The 24,027-nt window shown below is 60.8% G+C and overlaps 1 protein-coding gene across 1 annotated transcript; it reads right to left on the minus strand.

Annotated features, from left to right (window-relative positions):
- Positions 1–1,276: 1,276 nt before the first annotated feature.
- On the minus strand, positions 1,277–23,512 carry LOC142028244 (maestro heat-like repeat-containing protein family member 2B). The gene is made up of 34 exons (XM_075022211.1): positions 23,459–23,512; positions 22,796–22,935; positions 21,426–21,548; positions 19,477–19,642; positions 18,992–19,090; positions 18,262–18,413; positions 17,790–17,933; positions 17,179–17,271; positions 16,615–16,684; positions 16,390–16,503; positions 15,857–15,930; positions 15,413–15,532; positions 14,293–14,400; positions 13,518–14,099; positions 13,093–13,234; positions 12,352–12,404; positions 11,805–11,912; positions 11,437–11,556; positions 11,114–11,236; positions 10,120–10,281; positions 9,770–9,892; positions 9,374–9,441; positions 8,892–9,027; positions 8,691–8,786; positions 8,129–8,233; positions 7,792–7,915; positions 6,750–6,856; positions 6,164–6,316; positions 4,909–5,054; positions 4,500–4,662; positions 4,030–4,205; positions 3,278–3,415; positions 2,970–3,081; positions 1,277–2,795 (listed from the first exon to the last, which is right to left on the minus strand). Exons 1-34 carry the CDS (start codon positions 23,481–23,483, stop codon positions 2,745–2,747), a joined length of 4,416 nt encoding a protein of 1,471 aa, XP_074878312.1. The 5' UTR covers positions 23,484–23,512; the 3' UTR covers positions 1,277–2,744.
- Between the last annotated feature and the right edge of the window lie 515 nt (positions 23,513–24,027).

Genomic DNA, 24,027 nt, shown 5'->3' on the forward strand with positions numbered 1-24,027 from the left:
CTAACTGCACTCAAGTCAAAATCTCAATGAAAGCAAAGATAAATCTCTTTTTGGACTTATTAGCAAGTGTGTCACCAAAACAAGAGTTCTCAAACCAAATCCCTAAACCTCAAAAGTGTTTTGGGAAAATGTATTTTCCCCCCCCCCCTCAATGTTGCTTCTTTACTTACAGTTGTGTCTCATTTTTTTAGCTTTCCCCCCTACCACAGGATCACAACCCTAAGAGATGCCAATACCCTGACACAGATTTCCCCAAGAGCTTTGGCATTAGCACCAAATGCCACAATGCCAGTAAAGTCATGAGAGTCAGCAGAACCGATAAGCAGTGGAGATCCCTTAAATTACCTTTTCCTGGCACCCTGAACTGCCTTTCCACACAGAGAATGAACTGGGGCGACAGCTGGGGTCGACAGGTGGCGACTATTCCTGCAACTCCATCCCGACTGCTTGCTTGATTTCTGCCTTTGGCTTCCCGAGGGCAGGCAGATGTTCGGCCACTGCCAGGGAAGCAGAGCTTCCTCACGCGTAATGGTGACCTGGGAAGAGAAGCACCACAACCCTCAATGCCCACCCTTCATCCTTGTCTCCCTGAGCGACGGACCTCCCCTCCCACGGCATTCCTGCGAGCAGTCCTGTCCCATTCCCTGCCCGCTGCAGACCACCCACCTGCAATTAGCAAGGGCGGGCACCAAATGAACTCCTCCTGGAGCCTTGCACAAGTGCTTCCACTTCAAGAAGCACAAGAAGAAGCGGGAGGGCAAGACGGGTTCCCGCCGAGCCCCCCTCGTCCAAATGCCTGCCGCTGGAGAACGCCCAGCTCAGCCGCTTGCCCTGCGCCTGGCACACTCAGCTCCCAGGACTGCCGGAGCCCTCGGCACTGCAGGTGCCTAGAGGAAACTCCTGGCCCCAGGAGAAGGCCCCACCTTCTTCTCCCATGGGTCAGCACAGCTGGGGAGGGCTGCCAGTCTCCTCCCTTCAGGCGGTGCTGCCTCGGAGGATCGCTCCCCTCGGCTGCCACTGTGCCCTGCTTTGGGGCCCGCCCTTCCCTGAGGCGATGTTTCCTCCGATTGGCTGCATGAGATCGCTCCTCCCATCCAGTGATGGGTCAGGCGGCTCATCAGTCATCTCTGCTTTGCTCTTGCCAGCTGTGATTGGTGGAGCGGGCATGCCCCGCCTCCAACCAACACCCCCCCCCCCCACACACACCCGGCAGGGAGCCCGGCTTTTTCCCCTCTTGCCACCTCTCCTGCAGGCCTCGAAGCTTGACTGGTGGGTTACCTATCGATCACATGCCTTGCCCCCGCCTCCTCAAATGCGATTGGCTGTCCTGGGCCCACTGACTCCCCAGGGACTGCTGGGTGGAGGTTGCCAGGCAACGAACTCCACCTTTAGGGCTGAGAGCCTCAGCATGGAGCTGTGGGCCCTGAGGAAAGGCTGGGGGTCATCAAAGGCGGGTTTGGACCCGAAAACCGAGGATTTCGGCCCGAAACAGGAGGCTCTGGGCACTACAAAGGATAGGCGCGATGCTACAGCTGACGCTGGGGACCCTGCGAAGGAGGGGAACCTCTTGGTTCCTCTGCCCTTTGCCCCAGGGTGCCGTGTATGGGGCAGGACTCTGGACTCGGGGAGAGGGAAACTTCCCCTGGGTCACGGGCAAGGCTGTGCCAGCCCAGAGCACGCAGGAGGTTGCCACCTCTGAAGACCGGGACGAAGGAAGACTGGCCAGCTTGGCCCTTGCCGGTGCCCCCGCCACAGCAGGAGCCCCCCTCAGCCTGCTGTTCAACCCAGAAAGGGGCTCCGTTCCCGCTTACATCCTCACCTTTACCAAGGAACACCTTTAGGAAGGACTGGGCAAGGCGGAAGCACGTGCTTCCTTTGAGCGAACTTTGCAGAGCGTTCCGTTTGGGTCACGCGCGTGTGGTGGGACCCGCGGGACAGGGGGCTGAGGCTCACGTGGGCTCGCAGCCGGGCCAGCGTGCACAGCAGCCCAAGGGACAAAACCACGTCTCTGCTGGTGGCCTCCCTGTGTGGAGCTGCCCCTGCCCCCTGCAGATGTGCGGAGGCTCGCTGGGGGTGAGGAACAGCACCAGTGGGGCCTGGGTTAACGGGCAGGGGTCCGATGGGCCAGCCAGATGCTACTCTCCGTCCCTCTGCTCGGCCCCTGTGCCGCTGCTGACCCTTTAAGGTCCCCCCGCCATTCCCCACTCGTCCCCCAGTGCCCCCCTTCCGCCCCCTGCCCACACACCTGTAACCTCCTGTGACCCCCTCGGTTCCCCCCAGTGCCCCCTACTCCCCCCAGTGTGTCACTGGGCAGTGCTGTGGGGGGTCCCAGCGTGATGGGACACCGGGAGGGCGAAGCCTGCTGTGGCGATACGGTCGGGGCTCTCGCGGGCTGTTCCCTGCACCAGCGCGGGCTGGTGCTGGAGGTGGTCGTGCCGCGGTGGGAGGGGTGGCGAGGGGATCCCCATGGGCAGTGGGAGGGCACGCCAAGGCCCCAGGACCCCACGGGGAGACCCCTGCTCTGGGCTCTGTCCTGGCATGACTCCATTGTCCCCAGCCCGGGAAGATCTGAGAGGGGCCCCACAGCTGGCAGCCCCCAGCCTCGGTGTCACCCACACGTTGTCTCACCAGCTGCCAGGGTGCTATTAGGGAAAGAACAGATACACTCCCCTTTCGGTGTCTTTTGATGAGCTTTAATTAACTCCGTGGTGCTGGCTGGGGCCAGGTATTGCGGAGGGATTGCTCTAGTGCCTGCCTCGCTCGGAGGTCCCTGTCGTCCTGCGGTCCCGAGAGATCTGGAACAACACCACAGGCAGCGCCGTGGGGACCTGGTCCCGGCCAGGTGCTCCCCTGGCCACCCCGCTCCAGGGACCCGTTCGCCAGGGATCTTCCCACAAAAAAAGACATCCCAAGCAGCAGTATCTCGGTAAAAGTCCTCTGACCCCTTCCTTCCCCATCTCCTGCCTTACCTCAGCAAAGAAAGCTGTAGCTGTCATCCGCAGCTGAACTGAGCAGGAATTCAGCCACGGCAAGAGGTTCTTCACCAGACAGGGGGAGACGACTCCAGCGTTGAGCAGGACACTGCGCAGGGGTCACAAGCGAGGGACACAGTTACCCAGGAAGGCCACAGGCTGGGCCTCCAAAATTCACTTGCGCTGATGCAGACACTACTCTTCAGCTCCCGACGGCTTCCCGGGCACGCCGGGAGGGTCCCAGCGGCCATTTCCCTGGGCACAGCCCTGCAGGAGTTGGCCAGATGCATCCCTGGGGCTCTTACCTGGTCAGGAGACGCACCCCCTCAGGGTGAGCCACGGGGACTTCCAGGCGAGCCCACACTCCCCAAATCTCGAGCAGCTGCGTCCATTTCTGCGCCATGCATTTGCCCAGCACCAACTTTATAGCTGAAAGGAAAATCCTGGCAAAAGAAACAAAGTGCAAAATAAACAAACCCAATCAAACAAAACAAGTCCAAAGAGCACCACCGCCAGAAACCCCAAGAACTCTCAAATCGCAGCAGGTTCGGGGAAGACTGATCTGCAGCAGAGCTAAATACCCCTGGAATGATGCTTCACAGCCTTCCAGACTGCAGCTAACGACACTGGCATTTTCTTCATGCCCCAGACCCACCGAAGCAGAAGAAAACCCACGCCTCTAGACTGACTCCACGCTAGGTGTCAACCAAGGCCAACACCTCATACCTCTTCCCACCAGCCTTTGGCCAAGAATGACACCAGTGCCCGCAAGAGTCACTGCTCCAGCGGGGGTCCGTTGAGGGAGTGCAATGCTATTGTGCACACAAGGGTATGCAGGAGGCAAGAGGACGGCCATCCGCAGTATGAGCTGCGTAAGACCTTCCTGCCTGGGAGCTGGAGTTGCTCCACGAAGGAACAGAAGTAAAACCAACCGCGACGACCGCTTTCCACATCTAGGAAGTGGGGCAGGCGAAGCCCTCCCTCAGCCCCACAAAGGCACATGCCTTGGCACGGGGAACTGAAGCCAGCCCCTCCATCTGCCCCTTCGGCTCTTTACCTGCACGGCTTCTCCACATGCAGTTGTTTCCAGCTGGTCATGAGCAAAAGCTGCCTCTCCCCACCCAGCATTTCACTGGCCCACCTGAGCAGGCTGGGAAGGAGGTGGGGAAGCAGTCGCCTGAGCTCCTCCGTGCTCCTCAGGGCAAACACCACCTCGGAGATGGCACGGGTGATCTGCAGAGAAACATGACCAAGAACCACCTGTTCAGGGAAGGCCTTTTCCCACCAGCCTGGTTCCCCCGCCTGCCCAGGGTGGGGGGTCACTGTCCGCACTTGTCACTTCTGCGACAGCCTTGTGGCTCAGGAGTACCAAACTGCCCTGGCTCCCCGCACTCCTTGAGGCCGGCCCAGCACAGCGCCCTGCGAATCTCCACGGGCACCCGCAAAGGGCACCTGACTCCCTTGCGCCCAAGCGTGAGTTAGCAAGCAGATGCCGAGCTGCAGAAAGGTGTCTGCCGTTGAACGTACCGTCAGAGTCTCCAGAGCAGTCTGACAGCTGTGCTGCTCACAAGGGGAGGAGTCCGTCCCCAGGCGGTCGTTTCCTGCTCTGTTTAATTTCTCCACTAAGCACCTCAGGATCTGAATCCCAAGGATGCTTCTCCCCAGGCTCCTCCACAGCTCCACCGTGTCACTGCAAGGGAAGAGACGTTCACCCCTGAGCCCGTATCCTTGCGGTCCTGCGGTGCCCTCAAACCTCCTCACCTGCAGTGGGGCTTACAATGCCCCACTCACAGCAGAGACACAAGCACGCAGTCTTGCAACACTCCAGACTGCTTGGGCAGAAAAAAAAGACCTGCTTCTCAACCGGACCCCCCCAGGGCAAGGAAGCTGCAGGGTCCCTGTTTGACTACAGTGGGGAGGTGGGTAGTGCCCGTACCTGTCCATGAGCAGACTCTTCTGGAGGAGACTGCTGATTACAGGCTCCTGGTGAAAGCGGGTGAGGAGAAACACTGCACGGAGCAGGAAGGGCCTGTGGGTGCTCTGCTGCATGTAGCTGTAAAGGGTGTTCAGGATTTTTGGCACCTGAATGGAAGAAGAGGAGAAAGAAGGGCTCCTTTACCCCCTCCTGTGGGGCCCAGGCAGAGTCATTCGGCACATGAGCGATGCCTGCTGCCTCGACACAGAGTCCAGATCCAGCTCGAAACCTCACGCCTTCCACCCTGCCTGACCCTGGCTCACATCTGGAGCCCAGTGTGCTCTTGGCAATCGTGCACCTGCATGCACACACGCACACGCATGCACACGCTCACATGCACAGCCTCGGTCGCTGCATGTGCCCAGGCCCAACCCCATGAGCGGCTGCGTGCCCTGTGTGCACACAGAGGACACGGACCCATTTCACGCTCAGCGCTTGGCTAACTCTCCCCACGTGTCCGTAGCGATGCAAGACCACGACCAAACACGCTCTTTGAGACCCCGCAGATGCCTTGCAGGGCCTCTGCAAGCGCACATGTCTCCTTCCAGAGGAACCCCGTTCTCCAGGGACGCTTTTCCTTGCCTCTACCCTCCTGAGACTGAGTTAGTCTGCACTGCTTGAGCCACTGGTGGCCCTAGAGCCCAAGCGGAGCGCAGCAGAGCGTGAGCGGAGGAGAACAGGAGCCTTGAAAGGGCAGGCACAGCACGAGGCCAGAGGCTCCCAGGCTACAGATGGGCAGCAACTAGTGGCTAAAGGAAGGGCACCTCACAGGCTGGGTAACACCACAGTCGGGGAAAGCAATGAGAGCAATGAACAACTATGCAACCTGTGGAAAACCTAGCGTGCCCAGCAAAGCTCAGAGTAGATGGAATTGGGGACCAGTGAAGAAAGAGAAGGGTGAGGTGGGTCCCAGGGCAGGGAGGACTGACAGTGACCCCAGAGGAAGGGGAGGAATGGCAAGGCTGGTGCCTCCCAGTGCCTCACTCATGGGAAGGACCCGGACCAATGGCAGCCTTTGGACAAGAAGTGCCCATAGCCTTGTCACCAGCCGGAGCAGGCGCCAGCAGCGGGTGCTAATGCACGACTCGGACCATCAGGAGCCCCTTGGCTCGGCACACAGGCGGCATTTCTTGAGCCCATGCCAACTGCACAGGGTGCAGTGCAACAGCCAACAGGAGAAAAGATGAAGTCTAATGGAAAAAAAGCTCTCCTTTACCTCCTGGACTATCTCCTCTCTGCATTCCACCAGGAAGATGAACACCCACTTTCTCACTGCTCTTGCACGTGGGGGCATGACATGCAGCAAGCTGTCCAGGATGGCAGTCAGAAAGTCCACAGCCTGTGCTGCAGGGATGCACCTGCAAACAGCCTGGAGAGAAGTCAGGAACAGGAGAGCCCGCATCACAGCTCTGCCCCAGCGATTCGGAAAGGAAAGGCAACTTGACGGGACTGTTAGTTCAGCAGTCACGGAGGGGCCAGTCTCTTGGCCCTCCTGCTGTGCCTACAGTGCTGTTTACATCTGGTGCAGCTAACCGATTTGGAAGTGTCTACCCCCTTGTTGTTTGCTTATATACCAAATTGGTATTCTGACAAGAGCACTCACACGTGTGTGCAAACGCACACATCACGGTGTCTGCTCCAGCGTGCCTTAAAGGACGGTCTTGCCTCAGAGCCTCCTGCTACTTGCTAACAACAGCTGTCCTGGACAGCCCACTCTGGAGACAGAGACTCTGGAGGGGAGCAGGGAGACGTGCAGGAGCCCAGGAGCTGGGCCCCCACCCCACTGTTTCGGGGCCAGTTACCTTTGTTATTTGGGTACAGGTCTCCGCAAAAGTCTCGGTGTCCGGGCTGTTCAGCTCCTCACAAAGGCACCGGATCTCATCTGCCTGCGGCACCTTCATGCTCTTGGCTGGAACAAACAGCAGGAGAGAAGAGGAGTCACGTCTACAGAAAGCCAACCTCTGGCCCCAGATACCAATAAAGGAGAACCCCCGTGTTGGCAGGGAAGGCCACAGGGAAAGCCAGGGCCCTCCTGAACTTGGGGCAGCGGGATTTCCTGAGCCTGATAAATGGCTGACAAACCCCGGGCTGGAAAGAGCCCTCTTCCTCCTTAAACCTTTTGCTGGGGCTTCAGGGTTTCAGCAGCCTCTGCTCCTAGCAGCTGCGTCCCCTATTCCCACACAGGCCGCCATCGTCTCTGGGAGGCAGGAAACCTCCCTGTGACTTCCTCAGCACAGGCAGACCCTGCTGCCTGAAGAGGAAAGGGTGCAAACTCAACCCTTTGCAGCACGCTCTGGGCCTGCAGCTCAGATCCCTCCTCCCTGCCCAGTTTGCTCTGGGCAGCAAATTGGCTTCCTCTCTTGTGCTCCCCAGGAGATTTCTTCCCTGCCAGGGATGACTTTGGAGACTGCCTGGGTAGCTGCCTGTCTCTCCAGGCTGAAGGCAGGGAGCGAGGGGGAAGGCACCCTCTGAAACGTCGGGGACCTCATCCGAGCGAGTTGTCTGACCACCCTCTGTCTCTCCTGCCTGGACCGTGGAGAGGGACAGACGTGGAGGGGGACAGTCCCCAGCATTGGTGACGACGTCCTGCTCTCAGACAGCAGTGAGGGATGGCCCTGACCACCCAACCTCACGCACGCCCCGGGGAGGTGGGACTCGGCAACACTCTCTCAGGGATCCTTCCTGAGATGGGCAGGGGGGCAGAGGGCTAACAGGGTGGGGGCACAAAACCAGCCCAGCACGTTGCCTCCCCCTTCCCTCCACGGGACCCCGGTGGCGCCAGGCCAGGAAGGGAGGGAGGGAGGATCGGGCTGAGCAAGGCTGGGAAGCGCCTGCTCTCCTCACCTTGCATTTGGAGAAGGTAGCCAAGGCAGACCCATGCCCTCTGGTGGCACGTGTCCAGGCAGTCGCTGGTCAGAGACCCCAGCAGTCCCACCAGGGAGCCGAACTGCTTGTAGGGACATCCTCTCTGCAGGGGACAGCAGCAGGAAAAAGGTTGCAGGCAGTCCCAGCGCCCGCTCGCCTCTACTGCCCAGCCTGCTCCCTGGGCAGCGACCAGGCAGAAGGGCTGCCCCATAATCCCAGGGGCCCCGAAAGCCAGCACCCAGCTGGGCAGGGCTCCTTTCCAGGGCCACGAATGGTGGGAATGGGGCACCAGGGCACGCGGAGGGTCCCTACTCACCGTGAGCTCACATCGCTCCTTGCAAGCGCCCAGCACGTGGGTGCAAACCCGCAGGGCTCTCTCCCGCTCCCATTCTTTGGCTGAGGTGAGCCAGCCCTTCAGGACCTGGGGCAGGGGGCATCTCTCTCGCAACAGGAATCTTTCTCTCCCCGAGATCCCTCTCCCTCTCCCTTCTTCTCTGGCCCCTTCCTGGCGCATCCCCCGCCCCACCAAGCACCGGCCCTGCAGCCTTCACCGCCTCGCGCTATGCAGCCGCCTCTGCCCTGTGTCAGGTCTTGCTTCCCTGCTGGCGTCTCCCTGCTCCGGCCTTCCCCCCAGGGCTGCTCTCGCCCAGCTCAGGGCTGGCTCTTGGCTTTCCCTCCACCAGGGCCCACTTCGCTGCCTGTCCTGAGGCTGCAGTGGCCAGGCACTCCTGACCCCCAGGCCCGGCCAGATGCACAGCCCCAGAGCAAGGAGCCAAAGCCCCATTTGTCTGGAGGAAAGGTATCCACCTCCTATCACCCACTAAGGTCTCGATTCTCTGCCCTGGCAACGCTTTCCCTGTTGCCCCGTGGCTACTCACGTGGAACACTTTGCAAAAGCAGGCAGAGGTCGCCTCAGCCTCCAGAAGGGTTTCTATGAGGTGGCCCAGATCTTCCATGCCTCTCCTGTGCAGAAGCTAAAAGCAGCAAAGGAGAGCTGAGGCTATGCATCATGGGGGCTGCCAGGGCGTGCTGAGGTGGGATCCTGACCCAGAGGTGGGCAGGCACTGGCCGGTGGGTACCTCCATGTTCACAGCTGCCCTCACACTCTTCCTTCCCTTTTTCATCTGCTCCTCGGAAGGATGGGACAAAACACTCTGGCAGCACACTGCCAGCAGGTTGCCATTTTCCTTCCCGCTCAGAGGCGGCCTCAGCTTGCTGGCCAGAGGAAGAAGGGAGACAAAACAGAAAGGGGATTTACTAGCCCTCTCCAGGGTGGTTTAAACCACAACTGAGTCCCTCCTAATCGAGGGCCCCAAATCCAACCCCCCCAGCCCATGCCAGCGAGCACTGCCTTCAGCTCCAGCAATTCCTACCTCCTCCCAGGCAGCAGGCAACCCCCCCACCCCCCCCAGGTTAAGGAACCCCTGGGGCTCCCTTCTTCTGGGAGACACCTGGAATGGGGAACACCCTCCCACTCCACAGCCCCAGCAGCTCCTGGCCCCATGCTCAAGCTGGGCTGGGGCACACTGGGAGTGCCCAGAGCCTGGGGAACAGACCTCACCTCAACTCCTCCAGGGCCTGAAACACTCCATACACCAGGGAGTCCCAGGGCTCCCTCTTTATCCAGTCCTGCAAGTCCCAGAGACAAGTGCAGAGTTGGCAGCGGGCAGGGACACGGGACAGCCCTCCCGCCGCCCCGGGGACAGGCTCTGCTGCCAGGCTTGGGCAGACGCTGCCCCATCTCCCCCACGGAACCCCAAAGGCACAAAGGCACTGCAGGAGGGACCCTGCTCCTCAGCCACAGCCACCCAGTACCAGCACCCAAGGGCCCCACCAGCTGCGGACACAGCTCCAGGAGCTCGCGTGAAGCCGAGAGGCCATCATGCCTCTGGGGAAACCAGGCTGACGGCACAGCCCAAAACTCCCCCGTGTGACGGCTCCAGCTACGGACACTCACCAGCAGGGTCCGCATCGCCTCCTGCTTTAAGGAGAGCTCAAAGCTGCCGCAGTCGCCCACAGCCTGGATGGCACAACTGACCTCGGTGATGCTCTGCACCAGGGCGAGCTTGAGCTGCAAGTCCTGAGGCCAAAGAGAGCAAAGCACCCCTTGAACTCTTTGAAGGGCTGAGAGGTGGAAGAGGAGCACGGGCAGGGAGAAGCCACAGAGGGCTTGCATCTGGACACTGAGGACAAACCCCTCCTTGGGAGGTCTTTAGGAAGAGACCGCCCATCTCGGTACACCCCAGCCCCGAGGGGCCGGAGCTGGGGCACCCGGGCATCCCCACCCTACGCGCCCTGTGCTCCTACCCTCTCTTTATCTCTGGAGAGCCTCAGGATGTTGCCCATGATTTCTTTATCCACACAGGTGAGCAGCTGCTCCTTGGGGGCATGCAGCGCAATGCCGCTGTAGGTGCGCATGAGAGCAGCACGAATGGTCCGGGTTCGCTCCATCTTCTGCCGCCGCTGTACCTGTGTCGACAGAGATGCCCTGAGACATCAGCCCCGGGACTCCTGCGGCGGGCTCCTGCGGCAGGCCCTGCCCCGCACCCTCGCCAGCTCTTTGTTTCCCCCAGCACCTCCCAGCAGCTCCCCGAGCTGCGAGTGCTGGGGCTGGGAGTTGTTCCCACCCCGCAGCTTGAGTTCTCTCTCTCGGAGAGGGAGGAGGTGCAGCCAGCATCACACCCGCTGCTGGCTGTTATACCACTGACTCGAGAGGCCGGGGAGCTGTCTGGAACCTTTCTGCGGACAGGTACCCGACATAGCCTGTCACGGTCCTGCTCAGAGCCGTGCAGCCTGTGCGGGTCAGTGGCGCAGATGAGCCCGGTCTGCTCACCTCCCCAGGCCAGGCTGCACTGCTCTCTCTGCAGGGCCCTGCCCTGCCCAGAAAGGCTTCCCCACAGCCCCCAGGTGGGGAGCAGAGCCAACGAGACCTCACCAGGCTCCTGCTCCCAGCCCTCAGCTTTGAGGAAGGGGCAGAGTGTCACACTGTGCCCACCCCCTTGTCACCAGCTCCTGCTGAAGTTAAGTCAGGGCAATGTGCCTGCGAGCAAGCAAGCAAGCAAGCAACTGCTGCAGCTGCCCCAGCTGGGTGGCTCTGATCCACCAGGTGCCAAACCCCATCCTCTCCAGAGACCCCTCAGGGGCCCCAAGGCCAGGATGTCCCCTCTGAAACACAGGTCTCGGGTAGCTCTTCCAAGAAGGTTAATCTCAAGGCAGCTGCCACAGGGTGGCTGCTGCAGGCGTAGAAGTGGAAAGAAGGCCAAAAAAGGAAAGCCAACCAGCAAGCCCCTCGTTCCTTTACCTCCCAGCCCGTGGAAGCCTGGCGGGACCAGTCTCTGGTGAAAGCGGCAGAGAACATAGTCACCGTGCCCAAGACCAGGTGGAAGTGGCTCTCGGCAGCGTGGGACACAACAGAAATCATTCCCTGCAACCACGGAGAAACGGGGAGTCGGTTCCAGTCCAGGCATTCAGCCGTGGCCAGCGACCGTGGCCGGGCAGGACGTTGCAGCAAGCCGGAAACAGCAGCAACGGGGAAAGGAAGGAGGTCTGGAGCTGGGCCAGGAGCAGCCCTCCCTCTCCCCCAGGAAAATCCAGGGGCTGCTCAGGACAGGAGCATCACCTCACCTTGGCCTCAGACAGCTCCACAGGGTTTGTCTCCTGGAGGAACCTCAGCACCTGCCCTTGGACGTGTCTGAGGTCCTGACAAGCTGCCAGCACCGTCCCAAGAGCCTTGTACAGGAAAAGCTGAAAGAGAAGAAGCCGAGCCCGAGATGCAGTCATGGCCCGACCCGTCAGGAGAGGGCTGGCCCCAGATGGACCCCACCACCTCCGGGAGCAGGCAGAGCCGGCCACGATGCCAGGCTGTGGCCAGCCGCTGGGGCAGCCCAGGGGAAACGCCTTTTGGGGACGAGGGAAAGGAAAGCAGTGAAATCTGCCTGCGTGGGCAGAGCACCAGCGCCAGCTCCAGCCCCAGTGCCGGGCAGGACACACACCTCCTCCCAGGAGCCGGCAGCAGAGCTGCCCAGCCGCTGGCTCAGCTCCTGGCTCAGGCCTACGGTCCAGGCCTTGTCCTCCACGGGCTCCAGCGACGCTCGCAGAAACTGGTGTGAACGGGAAAGGAAGCGAGTGTTCCCCAGACCTTGGCCAGGGCCCTTTCCACGCTCACGTGTCCCGGGATGCTGCGGGGGAGAGCTGCCGGGAACGGCAGTCTCCTCCCTCACCCCACCCAAGCCTCTTTTCACCAGCTTCCCTCTTCTCCTAACGCCTCATGTGAGACCCCCCGGCAGGCCGGACTTAGAGGAGGAGGCAGCGCTAAGGCGCGTGCCACAGCGTTAGAGGGCATTAGCCATCAGCCGTGGCACGTGTGCAGGCAGCAGCTCCTCTTGAGTGGGCAGGCACCTACTGCCGGGGGAGGCGCAGGGTGCTCAGGAGGTGCCCCCACCTCCTGGTGCCTACACAAGCAGCCCCGAGCTTCCTCCCACAACTTTGCTGCCTCTTCTCCCCCCTCGATTTGTGACACCCCCCGCAAGGATGCTATACCTTAAGCACACGGCGCTCCCACTCTGCAGAGGCCAGGGAGCTCTCAGTTCTGCCTAGGAAGCAAGAGGAAGCAAAAGCTCTCGCAGCTATTTAAGCTCACACCAAAGACGAGTCTGGCGCTCTCCTCTGCAGTCCGACCTCCCAAAAGTCCCAGGCCATCAGGCTAGAGAGGGCCTACGCGAAAGCCCTTGCGAGGCCAAAGACACAGGAGGGATCCCAGGGGCGGTCGTCAGAGGCATTGACTCAATCTGGGGAAGGACGCACTGGCCGCAGCAGATTCCCACTGAGCGACTGCAGCTCCCACAACAACTCCAACCACCCAGTCCCAACACACATTTTCTCCCGAGCCACCCATTGCCTTTTGCCCATTTCCAGCCCTTCTCCCAGGCTACTGCCGAGGACAGCTGCTGCAAACCTCGCCTGGCCTGGGGACTTGGTCCTCCAAAGCCGAGGGCTGCACCCCCTCCAGGAGCACCAGTCACGTCCCTCTCCCAGACACCATCCTTGGGTGATGCCAGCACCTGCCCTCCGAGGGGACATCAACGGCCCCCTCCATCCCCTGGGCCGAACTGATGCCAGGGGACAGCTGCCCCCAGCCTCAGCACCGGCTCCCTGGAAGGGGAAAGGCAGCAGAGCAAGTGCTGGGGAACTGGGGACAATTGCCCTCCGTCGCGCCAGGCAGCTGCGTTTTCCTGCCCCCCTCCCTCCCCTCCAGCCTCTCCCTCCCCACCCGCACTTTACCTTCCAGGTACTGCAGCAGGAGGGGGATCTCGGTCGCCCACGCCGCCCCCAAGCCTCTGTGGATCCTGCCGTGGAGGGCCTGCAGCAGCTGCAAGGCAGCGACTGCGCGTTCGCGGCTCGGGTAAGGAGCTGCCGCCACCACCTAGAGGAGGGCAGGAGAGAAGGGTCGCTCCTGCCGCCAGAGCCACAGCTTCTCCCAGGAGGGAGCTCGGGAGGGAGCTCGGTGCCGCTTGGCTGGCAGCAGGCAGCCGACGGCTTCACCCAGGGTGCTGCCAGCCCTGAGAACGGAGTGGGATCCCTGATGGGCTCGGGCATGCTGCCTCCTCCTTGGGGGCTCCCGGCGCTGGCCTCAACAGCATCTCTACCCCGGGATCTCCCACCACCCCTGGCCAGAAAAGCTCTTTCCCCAGGGCCCCGCTACTCACCAGCAGTCGAGCCAGCAGGGCCTGGGGAGCCGGCAGCCGGGCTGTGGGGAGGCAGAAAGGCTGGGTGAGCCGACGAGCCTCACGCCTCCGATAGCCCCACACAGGGCTGAGGGCTGAGAGCAGCTGCGCTGCAGTAGCGCTGGCTGGGGGGCTCCCCAGGGCTGCCCAGCAGGAGATGAAGGCAGCTCCAGCACGGCCAGGAGCGAGCCCCGGCTCACCAGGAGAGCGCTGCGAGCAGGAGAGCCAGGCCTCTGCGCCGGGCAAGGGGCCACGCAGGGCAGAGCCCCTCGTGCCCAGCAGCAGAGCCTGTCTCTGCCCTTTGCTTTTCCTGGGCTCCTGCTCAGGGCTGGTGGGGCGCAGGGAGACGCGGGCTGGCCTGACCCCTGGCCAAACCCAGCAGCAGCACTCGCTGGGGCTCCTACCTTGCTCCTGGGAGTCCATGGCATCCGGCTCCTCCTCCTCCTCCTCGCACCCCGCTCTCTCCCGTCTCTCAACCAGGGCTCGGAGGCAGCGGGAGAGCGGGATCAGCATGCCGCTGTACTGGGCTGGCACCACGTACTGCAGCAGCCTCGGCCACAGGAGCTGCAGAGAAGAACCGGGCAATTCGCCACACTGGCATTTCCGCTCAGCGCGAAGACGAAAAGGACGGTCTGCATTTCACTGAGCCTGGTGCGCTTCAGCGCAGGAGGGGACAGGTTCAGGGCATGGGGGAGCACACGGAAAAATGTCCTGAAGGCAAGAAGCGGCCACAGCAGCAGGACAGAGGGCAACTTACTTTGGTCATCCCTCTCAGAGTGACGTCCAGTGAGCCCACGATGTCCAGGCACAGGGCTCGAATTGCTCCATCCTCTGGGTTTTCCCAGGCAAAAAGGCCTCCTGCCACCTGTAAGACAGAGTTGGCAAACCCCCAATTACCTTCAGCTCCCAACTGATGAGGCTCAGGCACCCCTCACCAGTGCTCTTCTTGCTCCTGTGCCTGCCCCCCTCCCGATGGCCAGACGGACCCAGCTCGAGGACCGGGTCCCAGACCCTGGGAAGGACTGGGAAGCCTGGGAGCAGACAGTGCCGCTGCTTGCCGACTCGGTCCCCTGGGGCCCAAATGCTGCTGTCGTGCCACCAAAGCAGAGGTGAGGAACGTGCCCTTCAGCAAGGCTGTGCTCAGTGCCAGCCCTGGAGGCAGCACACCCAGCCCGACAGATGTGGAGGAGCACCCAGAAGCCCTTTCCTTTGCCCTGCTCCCAAAGCAGAGCCTCCCCGAGCCTCAGAGTGACGCACATGGATCTCCCAGCTAGAGGGAAGGTGCGGCCAGAGGGAATGTCCTCGGCGAGTCAGCGGGAGGCTCGGCCATCCCCAGCTTTCACCTCCTGGGCACCCAGCTGAATGCTGGGAAACGCTCACCACAGGGACTGCCAAACGGCCCGTCCCCTTGCCAGAAGGGATGTGGGCCCCCAGACTGTTACTGGGTGGGCAGGGTGTGCTTTGGAGGGCCAGAGCACGAGAACACCACAGAAAGCTCCTCTAGCCAGGCCCACCTGTCCGCACTGGCTGTGTTTTGCTCACCGTCCATCAGCATTTAAGGACGGAAGACGTCCTGCCCCTACAAGACGCTCCCTTTGCAAGGCGGCTTTGCCGAAGGCGCCCGTGGGCACAGCTCGGCACCACAGTGCTGGGTGGCATGCCGAGGTGTAAACCCACATCATCCACTGACATCTCCACCAACATCGGCACAGACACCCACGAGGAACGGCCATTCGGAAGCGGCTCTGACGGCAGTGCCAGCGCCGATGGCTCTGCAGCATGGAGCTCTCCAAGGCCAAGGCCGCCGGCAGGAGCCCTCAGCACGGTCCAGGCACTGGTCAAAACAACCAGCCCTGGGTGTCCTGCTCTGCCCTTACCAGTGTGCCCGAGGTCCGGCTGAACTCGCTGAAGATGTGCCCCACCACATCCCATGGCCAGCAGCTCTGGGATCCGGAGCTGAGCAGCTCCCTGCTGAACTCCAGAACTGCCCTCCGCACCTGCCAGGGGAGAGTGTGGTTATGACCCTCCTGTTCAAAACCCAAAGAGTTTGCGCCTTTGTGGCTCGCAGAGAGGTGGCAAGGCCACGGCAGAAGCTTTCGCTCCTGGCGTCAGGGCTGGGCTTCAGCACCAGGCTGGACGGGCATTTGCCCCGCAGAGCCCAGAGACCTCCCCGCTCTGCCCTGCCAGCTCTCCCCAGGGAGGAGCCATCAGCCACCACCTGGGCAACGCGCCAGCACTTCCCCAGGCCCTCTGGCTCTGTCCCAAGGGAAAGGGTTTCTCTGCCTCCCCTGGTGGCACCCTCTCTTCCCAAACCAGTTCACCTGGGCACTGGGGTCACTGCACAAGGCGCGCATGGCCTCCACCAGCTGGGGCAGCTTCTCTCTCACCGCAGGTGCTGGAAGAGATACGGAGAGGTGTGCATTGAGGCAGAGCCCCAGTGGCAGAAGGGATCCCCTGAAGCTTCCAATGGGACAGAAGAGCGGGGCCTGACTGGCTTCACGGGAAGCAGCGGCGTAGTCGGAGCAACCCCACTTCCAGAGGCTATTTTACAGGGACCGAAGGCTATGGCAACAGAGAGAACAAGAGAAACAGCACGGGTACGAGCAGCTCCTGTGCAAAGCAGCCCACCTGCCCGCCCACCAGCCTGCCTGTGTTACACGCCCGTGGAGCGCCGTCCCTGGTGTGCCGGCATTTCTAACTGCCGGGGGAGAGCCCTGCTGCGGGGCGTCAGCTCGGCTGGGGGACCCGCTCTTCGCAGCTCCCTTTGGGTGCAGGTGCACCACTTTCGGCCCGTTCCTGCTGTCAGCCCAGCAGCCCCAACCCCTGCCTTGCGTCCCTGGTCTGTGGCACTGACCGTCAGCGCGGGCCAGCGCTCCCAGCAGGCCCAGGGCTGCCACGCGACCGGCCTCACTCCCACCGCTCAGCTGGGAGTGCAGAAACATGCCTGTCTCCTCGGGGCGCATTCGTGCTGCGGGGAAGAAATCGCATTCTGCATCAGCAGGCAGCTGTCCCCAACAGCCAAGGACAGGGAGAGAGCTGCCACGGCACGGCGGGCCATCGCCCAGTCTCCTCTCCTTACCCTGCAGCATGATGCAGCGGGACAGCACTGCCTTCTGGGCCAGGCCAGCCTCCTCGGTCACATCAGGGAGCTGTGGGAGCAAGATCCATTTTAGAGAAAGCAGCATCAGTGCTGAGAGGGACCGAAAAGTAATGGCGCTCTCCGTTCTCCTCTCCCTGGGCACTCTGGGCATGGGACCCACAGCCGAAACCCAGCCCACCCCACGGTGGCCCCGGGCACACACAGAGGTTTGCGGCAGCCCAGGCTGCCCAGGAGCTGAGGCTGAGCAGCGCTGAAAGGCTGCCCTCAGGGTGCTGGCGCTCCAGAGTCCTCCTGCGACTTGGCCGAGAGGGAAATGGCTGTGGGAACCGGGCTGCCGCTCAGGCCCGTTCCAAACAGCCAGGATCAGGCCTCCTGCAGCCTTAAGATGGCACCTGGATCGAAGTCCTGGCATGCTCCAGGCCTGCAGGAAGGTCCCAGTGGAGGAACGCCCTGCTCTGCCCTGCCAGCCGGCAGGTCCTTCCCTTCCGTGGCAATCATGGGTGCAGGCCCCAGGCTTGCGGCAGGGCGCAGGGCTCCCCTTACCTGGCGGCGCACAGCGGTGCTGATGGCAAGAGCCGTGCCCTGCGGCATTGGGGTCTGAACTCCCTCCAGGATCTCCAGGACATAGCTGAGGCTCTACAAGAGAACGGGGGGGAAGAGGAGGCTCAAGCCACCTAAAGGCCCTTGGGAATGGAGAAACCCAGCACGTCTGGGATAAGGGGAGCCCCTAACATCAGCTCCCAGGGAAAAGCCTGACGAGCAGAGCAGCATCAAGAGGGTCTCCTTCCTCGGAACGGAGCCCGGGCTTGACAACTCAGTTTCCCACTCATCAGACCTCGCCAGTCGCCGCATGGGACTGGACGTGGCCCTGGGCATTCGGGCAAAGCTCTTCCTGCACACAGAGCCCCAGGGAGCTGGCAGTGCCTCCCTTCCTGAGCAGATGAGCCCCAGGGACTCTTGCCTCCCTCCCGCCCTGCCCCGGGTTTCTCCTTTTCTGCCCAAAGAGCCCAGGAAACCTCAGGCCTCCTCTGCTCTTCCTGTTCCTTCTCTAAGGGCTTCCCAGCTCCTCCTGGCACCCCACAGCTCCCCAGTGCCTCTTAGCACTCGCGCAGACCCACCCCAGCAGCCACGCCAGGCCCTGCGCAACATCTCACCTCGGTGAGCCGGGAGTTGTCTCGGACCTCCTGGTATTGCTGCAGGAGCCAGAGGAGCTGCTCCCAGGTCTGCTCTCGGTGCTGCTCCTCATGCAGAAGGACCCCCAGCATGGCAGCCACTGCCCCGAGGACAGCCTGCTTGTCCTGAAGAGGGAAGGGAGAGGCTCCGCTTGGAGGGCTGAAGGTCTGCCTAGTGCTCAGCATCCCCTGAACACCGGTCTGCCCTTCCCACTGGGAGGGGTTTCCCTTTCCCTTCTGCCCTGCAGAAGAAGGGCTCGCTCCAGAGGAGAGAGAGCACTTCCCCACCCTGCTACCCCAGCCCTCCCTGCAGAAAGGCCCCAAGGCTCGGCTGCTTCCCGTCGGGAAGCCCCCTTCCCCTCGGCCCTCTGCTCGCACCCCACTGGGCACAGACGGACCCAGCGCCATGGACATCCCTGCTGCAGCCCCGGGCGTGGAAAGCAGCACTTCTCACCTCTTCCTCCTTGCAGTCCAGCCAATTTGCCACCACATAGCGGAAGACCGGGTAAATGGCTTCACAGAACTGTGCTACCCCCTTGCGAGGGAAGGGGCATTGCTCCCAGCTGCAGAGGTATGTACTGACTCCTTTCGACCATTGCTCCAGGACTGCACCAGGACAAAGGAAAAGGGAGCATGTGAGAGTCTGCAGCAGGGACGGTACCTTGCGTTCACGCCCAAGCCTGCTTTAAGGACGGTCCCAGGCTCAGCAGGGCTTCCCTGGATCTGGATCTGGATCCAAGGGCAATCTGTGCTCTTGAGGTGCCTGGGTTCAAACACCCCACCGTTTCTCTCCTCCTCACACCCATCGCACCTTCTCCTCCTCAACGGCCCCTTCCCCTCCAGCATTTCCAACTGCACACCCTTCCCTTCCCTTTTCCCTTCCCTTCCCTTTTCCCTTCCCTTTTCCCTTCCCTTCCCTCATACTCGCCCTTTCAGAGTAGGGAGTTTAATCCCAGAGGGAAGCGGGGGAACAGAAACCGTGGGAAGGGACCCAGGAGTTTCTCCGTGCAGCGCTGCCGCGTCCCGCCCACAGAAACCTCCTGGCCTTCCCCCGCTCCTCCTACACACTCGCTGCAGTTTGGGATTGCCCCGGGCTCACACCCACCACGTTCCCTCTGAGATCACATGGAGGCATCGAAGGCCGCCCCTGCCCCTAAGACCCCAGCCAAGGAGCCGACACTCACCACTGCAGATGGCATGCAGGACCTCGCCGCTCCCCACCTGGGTCAGCACGGTGCGCAGGGCGAGCAGCGTCATTCCCACAAAGGGGATGCACCGCAGGGCTGCAGAGGAGGCAGGGACAGAGGGACCGAGAGGGTCGGTGAGAGACACGGGAGACTGGGGTCCATCCCTGCCAGGGCTGGGGCTGCTGGGCCACGCAGGACGTGCCGGAGGGTGTGGGACGGGCTGCCTTCCCCGGGGGGAAGCCCTTTGGGGAAACGGGGAGGACGGTGGGGGGCCAAGACCCCGCGGGTTTGTCTCCAACAGGTTCCCACCCTTTGGGAACTGGGATCGGGCTGATAAGGCAGAGCTGCCAACTGGCCCTGGCGCGGAGCAAGGAGGCACGGCAACTCCGTAGCCCCCCAGTTCAACACAGGGCGTTTAGGGAGGGGGAGGATCCCTTCTCCTTGTTATCACAGATCTCTACCCAAGGCCCAGGGTGCCATACCATAGCTGCGGGCCATTTTGCCCAAGGTGAGGAGCACAATCTCATCAGGGACCTTCCTCATGGCCTTCAGGTGGCTCTGGAGCTCGGACATGACAAAGTGGAAGTGGGAGCGGGCCAGAGCTACCAGGACGTCACTAGCGGCCATCTTCACGTCACCTGTCACACCCTGCAAAAGCGTCACAGGTTAAACACTCCGGAGAAAAAGGCTGAGGCACTAGGGCAGGCTGAATGACCCCACCTCCTCTGCAAGACCCCTCGGGACAGCTGTGCTCGGGGCCGAGCGGCTGCTGCCTCTTGTACCCTGGGATAGGCGAGCAGTTCCCTGGCGAGATGAGGGAGGCTTTGCCCCAGAACAGCCCTGTGCTGCTGCCCCCTCTCCCTCTCCATGCAGATGCCAGGATCAAACTGCCACAGACTCAAGACCCCCCTGGGACCTCTCCGTGGGGCTGGTGGGTTGCCACGGCCCTTCCTCAAAGCAGGACAAACAGTGTTGAGCTTGAACCCAGCTGTCGCTCAGTTAGAAACAGCCCCGAGTCCGCTTCTCTGCACAGTTCCCTGCCTCCCTGTGGAGTGACTGCTAGAAGCGACTTATCAGTATGTTCCCCGCACCCCCTTGAGGGAAGGCAAAACCTCCAGGGTGGAATGCAGTGGACACGCAAGGAATTGGTTCCCTAATAATTCTCTGTGCAATGTAACCTGCAACCTTAGATGTTAGCAACACCAAGGCAGTTTGGTGTGCTGACCCTAAGAGAAGTAACACGGAGGGTGGAGTGGAGCGGAGACGCCACGGCCAGTCTCTGTGATGTTATCGCAGGGATAGGGAACTGGAACGATAGGAAGGGTAGGTCCCTGCATTGAATCCACGGAAGCAAGGAGGTAAAATCATGGGGGTTCTGTCGATCTACTGCCCTACTTCTGATTTATCTCCTAAGTGCCCTGTCCTGGGGTACTGACACGCAACATCACGTCCTCTGGGTGAACTTTGCTCATTAGAATACCAAAACACACCTCCATCCCAAAAGCTACCCGCCTCCAAAGTGCAACCACCCCTCACTGAGCCTGCGCTCTGAATTTTTTTCTAGCATGTCCTTTTAAAAGCAAAGCCAGAGAACTTAATACCAATCAAAGTAAAGGCATGCATGACTGGAGTCACTCGAGCTCCACCTAAATAGGAAAATAGTGTAAAAAGGCCCAAAGAAAGGGTGACTATTAGGGAAGATACCGTCGTGGACAAGTTGGGAGGACATCACTGCCTTCTGGGGTCAGTCGACAGGCTGAACCTCTCTTCCCCCCAGAGGGACACCTCTTGGGTGAGATTCGAACACTCGGCTGTACCGAGTGCTTTCCCGGGAAACTTAGAATTCTTTAGAGCTCTTTTCCTTCCATAATTTAATGCGCTTGTAGTCGACTGTATTATTATTTGCACGTGCCTTGCAGACAGTGTATTTATCATCGGCAATCCAAAAGAACCTGTACTCCTGTTGCTTTAATAAACTGTACTATTCATTAAAATCTAGCCGTGATAGTTCATTGAATGCAACCAAGCTCCTTAAGTCTGGCTGTGATAGTTCATTGAACGCCACTAAACTGAAAGTACAGTGCGCTATTTGTGCGTCCGTAATCGTGTTAGTTCAACATATTGAACGCAACCGGACTTACAGTGCTGAATTGGGCATCACCCAGAATCTAAGCCTAGCCGCCCCCAGCCCCTCGGACATCTAAAGACAAGCTGGAACGCAAGGGGGGTTATTTTCTGCCCAAAGTCTTTACCCTTTAACACAACACTCCCCTCTCCAAATTCCCTGTCACGACGAGTCCCCAGAGCCTCTCCCTTAGGACCTCTGCTGGGTCTGAACAACCGAGGAACATCTCTGCGCCACTCTGTATTTCCCCCAAAACCAGGGGCAGAGGCAGGCTGCTTGGGTGGCCTTGAAAGAGAACAAGCTCACCTGGGCTGCTCGCATGTCACTCAACGCCTCTGCTATCAGGCGGTTCACAACGCCACTCGTCAAACAGCCGTCGTCTCCCCACAAGACGCTCTCCAGCTCCCGGTACGTCTCCACTCGGTCACCCTGGGGACGGACCACAAAGGGGAGTGATGGGACTTGCTTTGCCCTTGTTCCCAGGGAGCCACGACAGAGACCTGCTGCCCCCCAAATCATCTGCGTGACACGGGCACGAGGGACGAGTTGCAGGCATCGGTCAGGACAGCCACGGGGAACAGCAGGATCTTCCACGGTGCCTCTGACACGAGCAGAGAGTCAGACAGGGAGATCGACTCCACCGGGGCAAAAGGCCACATGGGAGCCTGGGCGGTCACTCCTGAAAACGGGGGATGGCGGAGGTCAGGGGGAAAGTGCCGGACAAGGAAGGGTGTGACTGTTCACTCAACTCCTGCCTAGATTTTGGCTAACCCAGCTCCTGCTAAGGCCTGGTGTATGCTGGGAGCAGCACCATTAGGTCAAAGCGAGAGCACCGCGTAGGCAGGACGCGTGGCCAGAGAGAGCTAAAGGGCCATGATGCAGCCATTACCAGCTGCGGATGGCTGTCTCCGGCAGCCATTACCTTTTGTCTGGCAGTTTCCTCAAAATCCACTAACGTAAGGAAATGGTATAGACCCAGCCTCCAAGCTGGAGGGTATAAAACATCAGCTTACTCAAAAAGCTTTTGAAGCAGATCCAACAGCAGCTGAACTGCTGAGGCTTTCATGCTTCCCGGTGCGACACAGGGGACGCCCACACCGTGATGGAGGAGGAAGGGTGAGCGCTCTCTCGGTTGGCTCATAGGTTCATAGCAAAAAAATTCTTTTTTTTGCTCATAGGTGCACAATATTAAGAGTTACAGATTATAAGTTATGAAACCTTATGACTTGACTGGTGAAGGAGTGAATTCACGTGATAGACGAGTCTGGGAGAAGGGAATTGAGCCCCTGTCATGTTTTTTCATTGTATTTCTTACTGAGCTCATGAAATAAAGTTGAAATCACAGCGTATGTTGTCCTGTACATTTGAGAGATCCAAATGGACCGTGGCAAAGGGGAAGGCATGGGAACGAGACCATGCCCCGAGGAGGGGAAGCCGTGAGCACCCTGCGCCTTGGGGCCCAGTGTTGCTCCTCGCACGGGCAGGAGCCCCAGCACTGGGAGCTCCCGGGGAAAGGAGTGGGGAGCAATGGCATTAGTCCAGCTTGAGCAGCAGGATTGGCGCCTGGGGACAAAGCGCCTGCAGGAGGGCAGAGGTGCTGTCAGGTGAGACGCCCCTCTGCCACGGCACCCGGGGAAGCCAGGGGCATGGAGGGGAGCCCTCAACCCCCACCTCACCTCATGGTCTTGCAGTCGCTTTAGCAGAGAAGTCCCGACGGCCACAAAGGTAGTGACGGCCGCAGGGACAGTCCCCGTCACACCGCCTCTGTCCTCAGAACGCGCAGGTCTGGACTGGGAACGCACGCATGAGCAGAGAGCTGCAAGAAAAGAAAGAAATGGCTTTGCTGGCTGCAGGGCTTCGCGCCAGGGAGGGGTGAGGATCTTCCCAGACTGCCCCAGCACTACCAGCCTGTGCTGGGCTGTACTGGCAAGAGGGAAGTCAGTGGGATGAGGGGAGGGAGTCTTCCCCTCACCGCGGCAGTGGGAAGACCACCCTGGGGGACTGGGCCCATCCTGGGCTCCTCAGTGACAGAACGGCAGCGATGCGCTGGAGTGAGTCCAGCACAGGGGCCCTGAGCTGGCCAGGGGACGGACACGGGCTCCGCAAGGAGAGGCCGGCAGGGCTGGGGCTGGGCAGCCCTGACAAGAGCCGGCCAGCCCAAGTCACCTCTGAGCGGTCCCCAGCTGCCTCACGGAGGGCAGGGAGAGGATGGATCCAGGACCCTCTGGGACGTGCCTGGCAGCAGGATGAGAGGTGATGGGACGCAGCCCCCAGCACCCGGCTGGGACAGACACTGCCTCCAGCACGTATCAGACCCCAGCCTCCCACCAGCCCCTCACCTCTGAGCGCTCTCATCCTCCGCATGGGCAGCAGGATCCCACGGATCGACACGCTGCTCCTCCAGGCAAAAGCCATGAGCAACTGGGGCAGCGCCAGCCCCAGGAGGAAGATGTAGAGCCCAACCACTGTGACCTCACAGAGGGCTCCGGTGACATGGGGACATGTGCTGGGGATGCAGCAGCACCCTGGGGACCCCCCAGGCCCAGAAATGCAGGATTTTCCATCCCTTGAATTTGCTCATGGTCCTCAAACAGTTTTAGCAAAGACTTGCTCCAGACAGCCCTTCCCAGCTCTGTCCCTGGGAAGACTGGGACTTCTTTTCTCTCTCAGAAGAGAAGACTTTTCCTTCGGCAGGGGACTGATACGGGTGGGGTGTCCCAGGCCCTTGTGCCTGAAGGCAGGAGTCTGGAGAAGAACAAGCAGCAGTGGATGGGGATCAAGTCAGGTGAAAGGCAGAACATTAAAGCAATTAAGTTTACTAAGAGTAAAGAAATGAGTCTTAGGACCATCAAGAAGAAGGAGAAATGTTTGTAGAGCACGCTACTGTTAGTGTCTTTAGAGAAAGTAG

This window comes from Buteo buteo, unplaced genomic scaffold (genome assembly GCF_964188355.1).
Source record: "Buteo buteo unplaced genomic scaffold, bButBut1.hap1.1 HAP1_SCAFFOLD_216, whole genome shotgun sequence".
NCBI classification, from domain to species: Eukaryota; Metazoa; Chordata; class Aves; order Accipitriformes; family Accipitridae; genus Buteo; species Buteo buteo.

Excerpts from the sequence above, each read along its gene's own strand:
- LOC142028244 (XM_075022211.1), bottom strand. The coding sequence starts at position 23,483 with ATGCGGAGGATGAGAGCGCTCAGAG. Across the intron at positions 15,931-16,389 it reads AGCGCTGGCCCGCGCTGACG|CACCTGCGGTGAGAGAGAAG; the intron begins GTCAGTGCCACA and ends TATCTCTTCCAG. Across the intron at positions 8,234-8,690 it reads GCTTTTGCAAAGTGTTCCAC|GTCCTGAAGGGCTGGCTCAC; the intron begins GTGAGTAGCCAC and ends CCCCTGCCCCAG.